The sequence below is a fragment of the Carettochelys insculpta genome, chromosome 6 (genome assembly GCF_033958435.1).
Source record: "Carettochelys insculpta isolate YL-2023 chromosome 6, ASM3395843v1, whole genome shotgun sequence".
Taxonomy (NCBI): Eukaryota; Metazoa; Chordata; order Testudines; family Carettochelyidae; genus Carettochelys; species Carettochelys insculpta.
This window is the reverse complement of record NC_134142.1, coordinates 3,863,157-3,876,801: the sequence shown is the minus strand read 5'-3', so window position 1 is coordinate 3,876,801 and position 13,645 is coordinate 3,863,157. Positions and strand designations below refer to the sequence as shown.

Sequence of the window (13,645 nt, the reverse complement as noted above, 5' to 3'; positions counted from 1 at the left end):
GGGGCCCGAGGCGGCCCCTTGACATCACCGGTGACTTTTGCTCCGCGCGGCGGTCCCGGAGGCGCCCCGGCCGATGGGTGTCAGGCGCGGGGCGGCGCGGGGCGGGGGCTGGTGCACCGCGGCGCTGACAGGGCGCCCTGCTCCTTCCTGTTAACCGCCTTTGTCTCTTCAGCTGCCCCGTGAGGAGAGAGCCGCCAGCCCATGGCCTTCGCGCGTCTGTCCTGACCCAGCGCCGCGCGCTGCCGCGCCGCGCCGAGCCGCGCACGGGTGCCAGCACTGGCGAGATGACGGCTGCGCCTGGGCAAAGCACAAGCCGTTTAAAGGCCCGGGGGGTTCCGGGCGGAAGAGGAGACCCGCCCTTGCGGGCGGTGTGCCTGAGCAGCCTGCCGGCGGGGGCGCTCACGCCTTTGAAAGATCTGGTGAAATTTCAAGATGTTGGTTTTACTGGTTCGGCAACAAAAGAGGCTGTGCTGCCTTCAGTTTTGCAGGGCCTCCAGGAGAACTCTGCAAGGGGCACAGGAGCTGCCAAGAAAAGGGAAGGTATTTTTCAGTCCACGTTAATAACAGAGAACAGTCACGTTAAAGAGTTTCTCGACATCAGTGAAATAAGGCCAGACAGTGACACTTTAGCCCTACAGGTTGCATTTTGCCCTCAGCAGCAAGTCTTGACGCTAAATGACACAAATTTACTGAAACGCAAAGCCTGTGAGACTTTAGCTCGTGAATCTCCGGCAAAAATCTTCCAGAGAATGAAAGCTAAGGCATCTCACATAAAGCAGCACCCCATGCCCTCTAAGGGAAAATGGCAAGAGACAAATTACAACAGTGATTTGATCCTGACTCCTGCTACAATTCCTGCCCATCAGGGAAAATGGGATAAAAAATCCAGTGATGAAGAAACCCAGCAAACAGCTGGCAAGCTACCTGATAGACAGATCCAGCCAGGGAAAGGTTTGTTGCATTATACTTCCAAGATGCCCAGTTACCTTACACTTCCAGTAAAATGTCAGTTTCATTATACTTAAGTTATAGGTGCAAGCAGATCTACTGGAAGACTTTTTTCAGATTCTGTTAGACATGATGACAAACGTCTGTGTTGCTACCTTCCTTTATCCTATTTTCATCCATTTTGCACTGAATATAGATACAACAAAATCTATAAGCAGTGATTTAAACTGTTCGTGAGCTTTTTTTCCCTCCACCTTCTCCAAAAGTGTTTCTTGTAATGAGTTCCCTACTTTTTCCCCTTTGTTTTTGCTATTTTTCTGCCCATGAAATCACCTATGACCATACTTTAGCTTCCTTTCTTCCAGCTTGTGCCATCACTTACAGGTCTTGAATATTTTATGAGCCGCAGGTCTTAACCTGCTCCCCAAAGACCAAAATCTTTTTTCCAAAGACCAGTGCAACAGAGGGAGTACATACATACACTTATCCTTCCCACAGCATGGGAACACCACTAATAGCTATCAGGGAAAGAGGAACATTCTTAAATTCCCTACTCAGTTTGTGTTTATTTGGACTTATTGGTGTGTGTGTGTGGGGGGGGTGTTTTTATTTTTTTCCCCCTGTTCTTTTCTGTTCTTTCCTTTTCCTTTGGCTACTTGGTTTTGCATGAATTTGAAGTTCTGTGCTCCCTATCCAAAGGCCCATGGTAACAGCTGGAATTGATGAGCAGTACTTTCTTCTCTGTTTCCCATCTTAGAACCCTTTGGTTACTGCAAGGAGAATGGTGGTATCTGTTTGATCTGTAGCACTGTATTACAGTAATTGTGTGTCTGAGTGGAAGGATGAATCAAGCTTCAGGGAGCAACCAGTAGACACAGTCATGGATTACTATTCCATCAGGTGTGCTATGCTTTTGTAAGGTTTTAGAACTGGGAGTATGCTGCTGTGGAGGATACAGTATTTCACAAACCCACACTGTCACTGTGCTGTTATCTCTCATGGGCAACAGTATGATCTTTAGTGTCTTAATACCTTAAGAACAAAGTATGAATAGTTTTGATTTTTTTTATGTATATAAATCAGTCTGTGTGTTAACCTGACAGCTTAGCTTGATAGGTTATATTGCCCAGGGGTGTAAATAAGCCAGCTCCCTGAGTGATGTAAGTTGCATCCACATAAGTGTTCTTGCTGGGAGAGAACATGAGTGGCCATTACTGGGTCAGACCAAAGGTCCCTCTAGCCCAGCATCCTGTCTGCTGACAATGGCCAATGCCAGGTGCTCCAGAGGGAGTGAATATAACATGGAATCAGTGATCCCTCTACTGTCATCCATGTAATCACAGAAGGCTAGGACTAGAAGGGACCTTGAAGTCATTGAGGCCAGGCCTCTGCCCTCATGGTGGGACCAAGTATTCTTTAGATCATCCCTGCTACACATTTATCTAACCTGTTCTTAAATATCACCAGAGATGGCAATTCCACAACCTCCCAAATAACATATGGAGATACACACCTCACAGAGCTGGAAGGAACCTTAGGGGGTCACTGAGTCCATTCCCCAGCCTGTTTGGCAGGACCAAGCCCCTCCCTTTTTCAATCTATTTGCCCCAGGTTCCTAAATGCCCCCTTCAAGGATTGAACCTATAACCCTGGGTTTAGCAGGTAATGCTCAAACCACTGAGCTATGCCTCCCTCCCCTAGTTAGCACTCACCTGGATTCTATCCCCAACCAATCCCATGGCTGCGGCTGTGGAAGTGCCATTGCTCAGTATTGGCAAGTACCGGCACAAAAAAAATCACGGACTCAGTTATGCTAGAGGTGAAAGCAAAGGTCCCATTGACTTCATCAGGGTAGCACATTTGGTATTGTTCAGAGATTTGTAGAAGTTGAACTGCTCACCTAGAGAGAGCTGAGACAAATGGGTTAGAATGAGCAGCGAAAACAAGAAAAGAGGAAAAAGTTATTAGACCGTGTCTGTTCCTAGCCGTAAATAAGGAGGACTGCCCTTTCCCACCCCAAAAGAATTCTCTAATTAGAAAGCGGAGGAAATATTAGGAGTGAGCCAAATCTGGTCTGTTATGAAGTGGCACATGACCTTTATTGTTTTAAATAAACTATTTTTAACAATGTGTCACTTTGAACAAATGGCTAATATAGGTCTTGGCTACACTTGCCCCCAACTTCGAAGGGGGCATGTTAATCAGGGTGACGGGAGATTACGCGGCACTTCACAGGCTAATCTTCCCCCCCAGCACCTTCAAAGCTTCCAACTTCAGAGTGCCAGCATGCATGTAGTTGCGGGCACTTCAAAGTGCCCATGGCTACACACATGCCAGCACTTTGAAGCTTCAAACTTTGAAGTGCCGGCCTGTGTATAGCTGTGGGCACTTCAAAGTGCCCGCAGCTATGTGCGTGCTGGCACTTTGAAGGTGCCACGGGGGAGATTAGCCTATGAAGTGCTGCGTAATTTCCCGTCACCCAGATTAACATGCCCCCTTCAAAGTTGGGGGTGAGTGTAGACCAAGACATAGTGTATTTTTTTATGTAATGCAAAAAATAAGAGAATTATGTATTTTTACTGTCCTATGAGATGCATATTTAGTCTAGCAAGTATACTAGACAATTTCTGTTCACTTCTTGAATTTGAGAACTTTTTTTTTTTTCCTCCTCCTTGAAGCATCGCATTGCACCACAGTAGTGCGAAACCGAAATTTAGATTCCCTCACTGTGGACAATCTGATTTTGGAGTCTCCTCAAAAGTTCTTCTTGCGCATGAAACAGAAAGTGCAGAAGCAGCAAAAAGGTATTTTTGGCAATTCTTATAGTGGTTCTTAAAACTGTCTGGTTTCTTATGTTCAGTGGGTATTTTAGATATAATGAACCCATCAGGATCCATGCCATTTATTCCTTTATAGTGAAAGAGCCCTGTGGCAGTAGACAGGAAGAATGCTGTCCACTTTTCTAGTCCCTGGCACAGCCATGTGGGCTGGAGGAGTGGGCAGCTGTAAGCCTTGAGGTGGGATCCAGGGACCAGGTTCATTATGGGTGAAGGCTTGTTATTAGCATGGATGTTATGGTGAGGGAGTACTGTAGTTATTAGCTGAAGAAGTACAGTATCTCCCTTTACCTTCCCCCTCAAGGCCTGGTGGAAAATGCTGAAAATGGGGGAGGAGATGCACACTTCTGTACGTAAAGGCATTCTGGTAATTTGCTTTCTCGTACTTGCTGTATTTTGCTGTTCTCATCTATCCTCATCTCTTCCACAAACCTATAAATCTCTGTTTAGGCAAGTGGCTGCTTTGATGTTCATCTAGATTTGTACCAGTCCTTCATTTATCTTGTCTCTTTGTTAAATTGACTGCACATAACTTTTGATTCTGATTGGACCTTGGTATTCTCCAGTAAAATTCTGTAAAATAGGAGATTTCTGGGGACACTGAAGATTAATTCAGGACAAATTGCTTAGACTGGCCTACTTACAGCCCAAGACTGTGGGTCCCCTACTATAAGGCATGCCAAACTATTGACAAAACACTTCTTCTAACCACACTGGTTAGCAAGAAATCATTCAAATAGTTTCCTTCAAGTATTCCACTTCTCTACCACCACTATTACTACTTCCTGTGCAGGTGAGAGGTTATGACAACCAAACTCCTCAAATCCAGACGTTCTGATACCAACGGAACAACCACATTCCCACGTCAACTTAAAACTCAGATTTTTATCCCAAAAATGTGTTTGTTAGCTAGTCCTTTAGAATCTAAAGGTTTATTTATAAAAAGAAAGGGTGAGTTAAAATTATTAAGGGACTCGAATATATACACCAATTGCAAAGTTCTTGGTGCAGGCTTGTAGCAGAGGTGAAATTAATCTTTCTTAAGTCTGTTAGGATGGGACATCAGCCCTTTCAAACTTCAGGTCATAGCAGAGATTTTCCAAATGTGATCAGCTGGATTAAAGACAAATGGAGGAACCTCCAGGGCCCTTTTTATATCCTTGGCCAAGTAGAGGGACTTCTATTGCTCTCTCTAGACATATACAGCTTCAAAATGGTGTTTATCACATGAGCAACTCATCTATCCATGCATGACTCAGTCCTTTTTATGCAGGAGCCATTGCTTCCATGCTGGTCTGAATGTTCACAGAAAATCCCATCTGATATGGATTGGTGTCGCCCAAGTTGCATTGTAGGTCAAGTACTTCTATTCATGTGACTAATATTCATTTTATTATAGGCTTCCCAGGCCTCATGTTGATGTCTGCCAGGAGAAGACATTTGAAATAAAAGTACAGGTTGAACCTTTCTCCTCCGGCACCCTGGTACCTGACCAGTCAGGGATGAGAGAATTTTTCAGACAAGAGGCCAATTATTTTTTAGGACATTACCAACGCTTCCACTGCTTACTGGGTTCTTAAAAGACATTTGGGGTAACTTACAGCTAAATGACAGTACAGAACACTTAGACCCAGGACTGGTGGCTGTAACGAAACTTTATGGGACCGTGGGAAACTTAACCACACCCATGATAAGTATTTGTCTGACTACCTAAAGTCATGCTGGATTATGTAGTTTGCTGGACGGGAGCGTTTCAGATTGGAGAGGTTCAATCTGTATATAGCTAAAACTTGTAACTTCAAATACAAAAATAATATATGAATACAAGTAGTATAATCACCATTTGGCTGATATCATGGTAAGCGGTAGTCTACACTGCGTACAGCATATTAGTTTTCTGTTTTCAATTTCATTATTTTTATATTAATACCAATCTGAATTGCTGTTGCTGGTTCATTTTCCTCAGCGTCCAATATTTGGAATAAAAATGATTGTTTTATATGGAAATATCTAGCATACAGCAGACAAATGTGATCCTGCTTATAGAAGAGTTACGTTTCTAATACATGTTAAGATGTTTAATTTGTAAAAGTATAATTGCAGTAGGAAGAGTAAATCCATCATTTTCCCCCTCTTTGGCATGAACATTTCCTGCTCTGATATCGTCTCTGTATTGCGATTTCTCCAACTTAAATGTCTCATTGGAAGTAGCCCAATAGAATCTTTTTTTTTTCCCTTGCTGCCAGCAAATGTCTTCCTACTAGCAGTAATGTGAAAACTTTCATCCATGTCGTCTCTCCAAATTCTGCGTTAATGTAGCCCAGGTGGGTGTGGTAATATCAGGCCACACAGAGCTCTTCTTCAGGTCTTTAGTGAGACAGAAAAGTTCTTGGAGTCTCTATACATCTGCATGCAAATTCAGACTTCTGTATTCATCACTACAAGTTGAAACCCTCTTGTCCCATGACGTGCCTGGACTAGAGAGCTCTAGCTGCAGGGCTGCAGTGGAGCCCTACTGGTGGCAGCGATCTTGGCTGGCAGCCCACAATGGGGAGCCTGGGATGGGGACATGTAGGGAGCCCTGTAGGGCTCTATAAGTCCTGTAGGGAGCCCTGCCAGCAACCCCGTGGCGGGGAGGTGGGACACAGCCCGGCCTGGGGAGCCCAAGTGAGGAGCTTGTGGCAGCCCAACTGGCAGCCCTGTGGCAGTGAGGAGCTCCGCAAAAGGGAGCTTGTTGGCAGGGAGCTGAAGGTGGCCAGGAGGGGAGCCTGGCCGGCAGGCTGGCAGCCCCACAGGGCACCTGGGAGTCCTGAACATCCCCTTGTTCAGGGCCACTCAAGTCCCGAGGGTAGCAGACAAGGGAGGTGCAACCTTTGCCAGGTTAGAAACAGTTTGGTGAGGAGTGGGAAAGCCAGTGCAGAAGTCTGAAGTGGTCTTTAACATCAGAAGTCTTACCAGGAGCTCTTGTCTGGGCTAACTACACCACAAAATGTATGAGATTAAAAGGCTGTTTGCACCTGCTAGTATCAACAGAGTGGCTGGTCTTGGACTGTGTGGAAATCATTCTGCCAACCAATGGGGGTGCAGAGAACAGAGAAAGCTGTAGTTTTTACTCAAGATTCCTTGTAATAGAATCAGATTTCTGGTTTTGTAAATGTGGATTTACTTTTCTTTGTACAGCACGAGTTACTTTGTTTAAATTTCTTTTTTTAATTGTGCAGATCCTGCATCATGTAACCACATCAAGCAAAGCATTTCTTCAACAGTCACCAACAAGCCATTAATCAAATCTGATTTTGCCAAGCAAGTCAATAACTTTAATGGAGATCGTACAGTCAACAATGCCAGAAACAGTCAGGATGATGTTTTTCTTGTTGAACTGGTTGACGCTGATGATGAAATGTCTGAAAATACCATGACTGATACTGTGGATGCAAACTCTAACCCTTCTAAAACTAGGGCTCAATTATCAGAAAGGTATGGAACTGGGGAAACAATACATACCAGTCCTCGTGAAGAAGGAAGTCTCTTACAAGAGAGCGCTTGGAAAAAAGCACAAGCAGTAGAGAAGATATTGGAGACTCACACTCAGAAACCCACACAGTGCTTGTGTAATATTATGTTTTCTTCTCCAAAGATCCATATACCAAGAAAGCAAAAACCAAAAGGAGAAGATTATAAGGCCCGATCAAGTACATCTCATATAGATAAAAATAATGACAATGCACATAAACAGGTGGGAGAATTTGTTCCTTTGTGGAAGGAATTTTATATTGAAAAATTCCTTCAGATTTGCTACATCTAGTGATATGTGTTTAGTGTGTTTGTCATATATAACAAGAAACAAGTATATCAACCTGTGCTGTGGAATTTGAGCTTCTGATGTGCCCTCCTTTGGGAAAACTCTCAGGCTGTCAATCTTTGGGACTGTTTGTTCAGACTGCCCTGATGTCATCCTGTTTTGATTTATCAGACTTGTTTATGCTTAATTGTGGTAGAAACAAAAGTAATACTTTACCAATTTAAAAAAACCAAAACTTTAAGCTAAAATTGGTATTTCTTCCCATCTGTATTTTAATACCTATTAATATTAAACACAAGAACATTGTAATTAAATAGTGAGAAAAACCTCAAAAGAGAGAGAGGTGGCTGGTAGACACTAGAGGCAAATGATCTGGGGCGGACACTATCTGTCTTTTACTGCCTGTGCAGCCAAAGGAGTCAGTCCCATGCAGGATGCTGAGATTATAGGTCTACAGTAGTGCATCTGAGTCTAGAATTATGTTAAAGGCTAGTATTTTAAAATGGGGGGGGGAAACCCTAAATCCATTACATAAAACATGAGCAAAGGGAATAATAAAAGATGTGTAGCTCAATTGTTCGAGGGACTTACTAATTCATTATGAAAACTGTACTATGTTTCATAAAACTCCCCAAATCTTGTGTGTATGCACATGTGTAAAGTTCAAGATAAAATTAGTAGGCCAATCTCCAAAAGTGATAAACTGCTTCAAGGTCTGCCTATAGTAAATTGAGTCCATTGCATGCACTTGAGGCATGCACTGAGCATTCACTAATACTCCCCATGCTGTGGGTTTTGACTATAATATAATTAGTAAATACAACTGGAATCACTTTTACTCTCCTGCATGTGTCAGTTATTGGATTTCTCTCAATAATAAGGGATTACAGGTGTGGGGAAGGGTGTGGAGAGTGTGTGTTGGAACTGATTAACTGTCTAGACATTTTAAAATCTAACTCTTTTGTAAAAGTTTTTGTTGTTTGTTTGTTTTTTTTGCAACTTTTTAAATTACTGCCAAGTGTGTGTATATTTTTAGCTGCTTATGTTTTGAGGCACCTAACTTTACATCCACCCGCACTGGAAATTGTAAATTAATGTCATATGGTCATTTTTTAAAGTTCCCTAGAGTAGTCAGTTTGCCAAGTTGGTGTTTATATGTTTAGGAACTATAAACAATCAGTATAAAGCATTTGTTTACTTAAAAGTCACTGGTTAAAAATGTTTAATTTGCTTTCTAATTTTAATAGCTATGTAATTGATGTATTACGTGTATGCATAATGCATGCTGTTTTTCTTTTACCTACAGTCAAAAATCTGCCTAAGTAACTGGAGGCTTAAAGTTATCAACAACAATACTGCAGTGTGCGTTGAAGGAAAACGGAGGTAAGTGACTTTTTTCCTTCTAAGTTGCACATTTCTGTGTTGTATAACGTTAGGGTTTTTATTCTCTTTTTGTATCTGAACTTCACAAATATGCGCTATCCTGGTGTACCTATTTAGAATTACTGAGAACGGATCTGGAAAGGATCATGTACAGTGTTTGAAAGCACCACATAGTCTGACTCAGTTGAACTATTACCCGACAATTGCCACTACTATTGACCATGGCACCTCACCAACATGTGCTTCTTTCCAGTTACCAAACACAGTTTGGGAAATGGATCTAGTGCTCATGAGTCTAAGAATGCCATATGCACAGCTGGGGAGAAGCTAGCCGAGACCTTCATTCAGCAAATAGCACACTCTTCTAGGATTAACATAATTTTTTGTTGCTCTGCTCCAGGCTTTCTCCAGTTTGTCTGCATGTTTTTTGAAATGTGGCAGCCAAAACTGAACACAGTATTGTAGCGTCGGATGTAGAGTAGATGAATTAATTCTTGTGTCTTGCTTACAACACTGCTATTGATACATCCTGGAATGTTAGCTTTTTTTCCTTTATCAGTGTTGCACTGTTGACTTACATTTAGCTTGTGGTTTATTATGACCCTGAGATCAGTTTCTGCAGTACTCTTTACTTGTTAGTCATTTCTATTTTATAGGTGTACAACTGATTTTTTTTTTTCCTTTCTAACCAGAGTACTTTGCATTTGCCCATATTGAATTTCATCCTGTTTACTTTAGACCATTTCTCCAGTTAGTTCAGATGATTTTGAATTTTAATCCTATTTCCCAAAGTACTTGGAACCTCTCCCAGCTTGGTATCATCTGCAACTCTCTATGCTGCTACCTAAATTATGAGGAAGATATTGAATAGAATGGGATCCAGAACTGACCTTGTGGCTCCCTGCCTGATGCCCTCTTCCAGCTTGACAATGTATCACTATATCGATTACAGATGATTATGATAGCAATAACTAACAGCCCTGTCTTGTGTCCTTAATACCTACAATCTGACCATGTTCTGATTCTACATGTGTGATTTTGTTCCTTAACTTTTATCCTCTCTTACATAACTGTGGATGTCCTTGTTATCTATACCTGATGAACACCCAGTTCATTTTTTTAACTCCTGCTAACTGTGCTCTTACATTTGGAGATATCTTACAGTAGTGCATTCTACGTTGCATGTGTGCGTGTACACACCTGCCCCCAGAACATTCACAAGGAAAAGTTTTTTGTTCCGTTGCCTTGTAATTTCATTGTATGTGGCCTCGTCTTGAATTATGAGAGGGTAAATAACTCCTTATTCATTTTTTCTGTATTCTTCTCTACAATATCACCATTCAAACTTTTTTGAATTTCATCTTGTACAAAAATTTTTTGGTGTTTCTGATTATTTTGTTTTCTTTCTTGAGACCTTTATATTTTGCTAAATCTTTTTGAAATGATGTCACCAGGGCCATAGATAGTTTTTCAGAGGAGGGCATAGTATTAATTTAAATCTTGGCATTTACAGTGTTGTCCAATCCAATTTTTTAATACTGAATAGCTTATCTTATTCATTCCCCTTTCATTTGTCAGTATTAAATTTCTTTCTTCCTTAATACCTTGCATTTTGTCAATATTAAATTTCTTCTTTTGTGGTCCCAAGTCATTTAACTTTTGTTAGGTCTGTCTGGCCTTCCTCAGTCTTTCCTACTCTTGACTTTGCTAATGTAGGGCTCGGATCCAGTACCTTTCAAGTTAATCAAGGGGTCTTAGACTTCAGCTGGAATTGCATTGAGCTATAATTTTGTATCGTAACCTTTTTTCCATGTTTTCCCTTTTCCAGATCATAAATGAAAATATTAAACACCAGTCTGATACAGAATCTTGGTATTCTCCTTGGAACTTGAAACCATGCTTGTAATCATTTTCCCCAATAACTTATTTCTAGTGTTGTCAATTAACTCATGTTAATGCCTGTGATTAATGTAGGGAAGAATTAATTTGTTGAAAAAAGTGCATTAACGCTTGTTAATTGACAGCCCTACTGCTTACACCTCCCAGCACCTGAGGCTGTTGTAATCCAATGCAGAGATTTCAGTTCTGAAGCAGAGATTGCTTTGGACCACTTACATGCTAATTTAGACCAATTTAAATGCTAATTTTCCAAGTCCTGATTTGCAGCAACCTTGCTTCACTTTGCCATCCGTAACAAAAAAATGTTCGTGTGTTGATTGGACAGTAATTTTCTAGGTGCTGGGGGAGGAGTATGGAGGAGAAGGTGGAGGTGCTGGAATTAACTCTTGGAAAACTGCTGGTTTGTATAATCCATAGCCATGTGAATACTTCAGTTGAAGGTGTGATATATTGTCTAGGGCAGCGTTTCCCAAACTGTGTTCCATGGAACGCTGGTGTTCTGTGTGATATGAATAGGTGTTCTGTGAAAAAGTTTTGATGCTAGCACTATTTTTTATTCTAAAGTATTTAATATGAAATTGTGTACCCACATATACTAAAGCATTTGAATAGTATTTAGATTGTAGTTCAGTGGTGTCCAAAAGCAAGACACCCAATGGCCACATACCCCGCCCTGCCAGGCCCCTGCCTCCTCCCCACTGCCTGCTCCCAGTGACTTGCCAGCTCCAAAAGCTGCGTGGTGCCCAAGCTGCCATGCCACAGCACCAGCCCGCCAAGCTGCATTCGCCACAATATGCTTCCCCATTTGCCATATGTGGTGAACAGGGAGCATATTGGACACTGTTGTAGGTATATTTGTAACCCATTCATAGTAGTATAGTTATGCGACTCATGAATGCTGCACCTGATATGAAGATCCAAATCTCCAGCATTATTTCTAGTATTAACCCAATCAAAATATGCAAAAACATTCTTCCCATTTGTGGGGGAGAACCCAAACTGTCAAATGTTACTTTATTTTCCAGTAGGTTTCTATAAAAATAACATATTTCTAAATCCACAAAATTTAAAAATAATTCTGTATCTAATTTGGTTTGCATTTCTTTTCATAAAAATGTTTTTTTTAAGCTTTAAGGAAGGAAAGTCCTTTTTTTGAACAATATTGCCCTTTCTATTTTTATACAAAAGAACACTAACCATCCTTCTTTCGGCTGTTATGTATCTTCAGCGACATGAAAGAGCTTTGTTGGCATAGTAATGCAATTGTAGAACGTGTGGCGAACAACCAAGTTAAAACAATCTCTGGCAACATCTACTTGTTGCAAGGAAATATGGAGTCTGTTTCCATGAGAAAAGAAGGTAAGGAATGCCATTTGAAATTTTAAATTTCTTGTATATATGCAAGAGAAATTAAGGTAGAAATACTTTTCTGTAAAATACAAACAAAGGGTAGGTAACTTTAAAGGTGAACTGCAAACAAATTGTCTTAACTTCAGCAATATATGCTGCATATTAATGCCATTTGCCTCAGTGGAATATTCAGCATATTTTGTAAAACTGACTTCTGTGCTTTTAGATCCTTGCCCATTTCTAATTTGGAAGGTGGTTGCTGCTGCTGTAAGGTTTTTTGGGGTTTGTGGGGGAGGTTCTATGTGTTAAATGGATCAAAGGACCTTCACCGTAAAGGAACTGTATGCATATTGTTGAAGATAAAATAAGAAAACTACATTTGCAGTTCATCTTTAAATGATTAGTAATAGAACATGAAAGATTACTTTGAAAACAGTCCTATAATAGACCCAAAATCTTTCATGAATGTACCTTTTGTAATATGATTTACTAAATGTTTCACATTCATGTCACTCGGAATGTGGTAAATGCCACAGAACTTTCCATTTCAGATTGTCAATTCCCCTCCTCCGCGGTTTTTAAGGAAATGCACGCAAACACACCTGAAGAGTTCTTTTTAATGTAACTTTTCTGTGAGTAATACCCACTCTTTAAAAACAAAACACTGTGGACATCCTCACGTTGCAGGGCCCTTCACGTGTGTCCTTCCGTATAACAAGACCCTCCCGTTCTCCGCCACCACCATCTGGCAAACTCCTGCCTCCATTTGACCCACTGTGTGGGGTATGGAGCACAAATACATTGTGCTGGTCAAGGGGTTTGAGTACCTGTACGCTCCCCTTCCCCCTTGCTCCCTGGTGTTGGACATGGTTAATGAAAAGGAACAAGGGACATCAGGCTGTAGCCCCCAAATCCAAGGACACTAAGTGCCTCGATCTATTTGGAAGGAAGATTTATTCCACAGGAGTCCCTGCAGCTCAGGTTCACTAACCAACCGGTTATATTGAGATGTTGTAATTACAACTCCTTGGGCCTTCTTCCTCAAATTTAAGGATTCATTGCCCAAGAACTTGTGGGGAGAGTTCTGTTCCATCTTGCAGGAGAGTGAAGTGGTGTGCCACACCTGCCTTCAGGCCTCCCTAGTCCAGAGGGATGGTGCAGCTTGGGCTATTGCTTTGGGCATTGCTGTGCATTGCATGGCATGGTTACAGTACTCTGGTCTCCCAGTGGAGATCCAATAGACTATCCAGTACTTCTCTTTTGAAAGAGCAGGGCTGTATGTGGAGCTCAGACTCCTGTCTGCATAGCCTCAAGGACTTCAGGAATACCATGAAGTCCTTGGGCAAACGCACACCAGATACACAGCAAAAGCTCTTTAAGCCACAACCCCAAATGTGGGTGCCCTGATTTATGAAGCCAAAAGTCC

General features: G+C 41.7%; 1 protein-coding gene across 1 annotated transcript in view; it reads left to right on the top strand.

The window, feature by feature from the left end:
* Positions 1-284: 284 nt before the first annotated feature.
* MIS18BP1 (MIS18 binding protein 1) overlaps positions 285-13,645 on the top strand; it is a 56,863-nt gene continuing 43,502 nt past the window's right edge. Inside the window, exons 1-5 of the mRNA XM_074998505.1 lie at positions 285-951; positions 3,627-3,752; positions 7,007-7,521; positions 8,894-8,970; positions 12,098-12,228. Of these exons, the coding sequence (XP_074854606.1) occupies positions 285-951; positions 3,627-3,752; positions 7,007-7,521; positions 8,894-8,970; positions 12,098-12,228 (1,516 nt within the window). The remainder of the gene's footprint in view (positions 952-3,626; positions 3,753-7,006; positions 7,522-8,893; positions 8,971-12,097; positions 12,229-13,645) is intronic.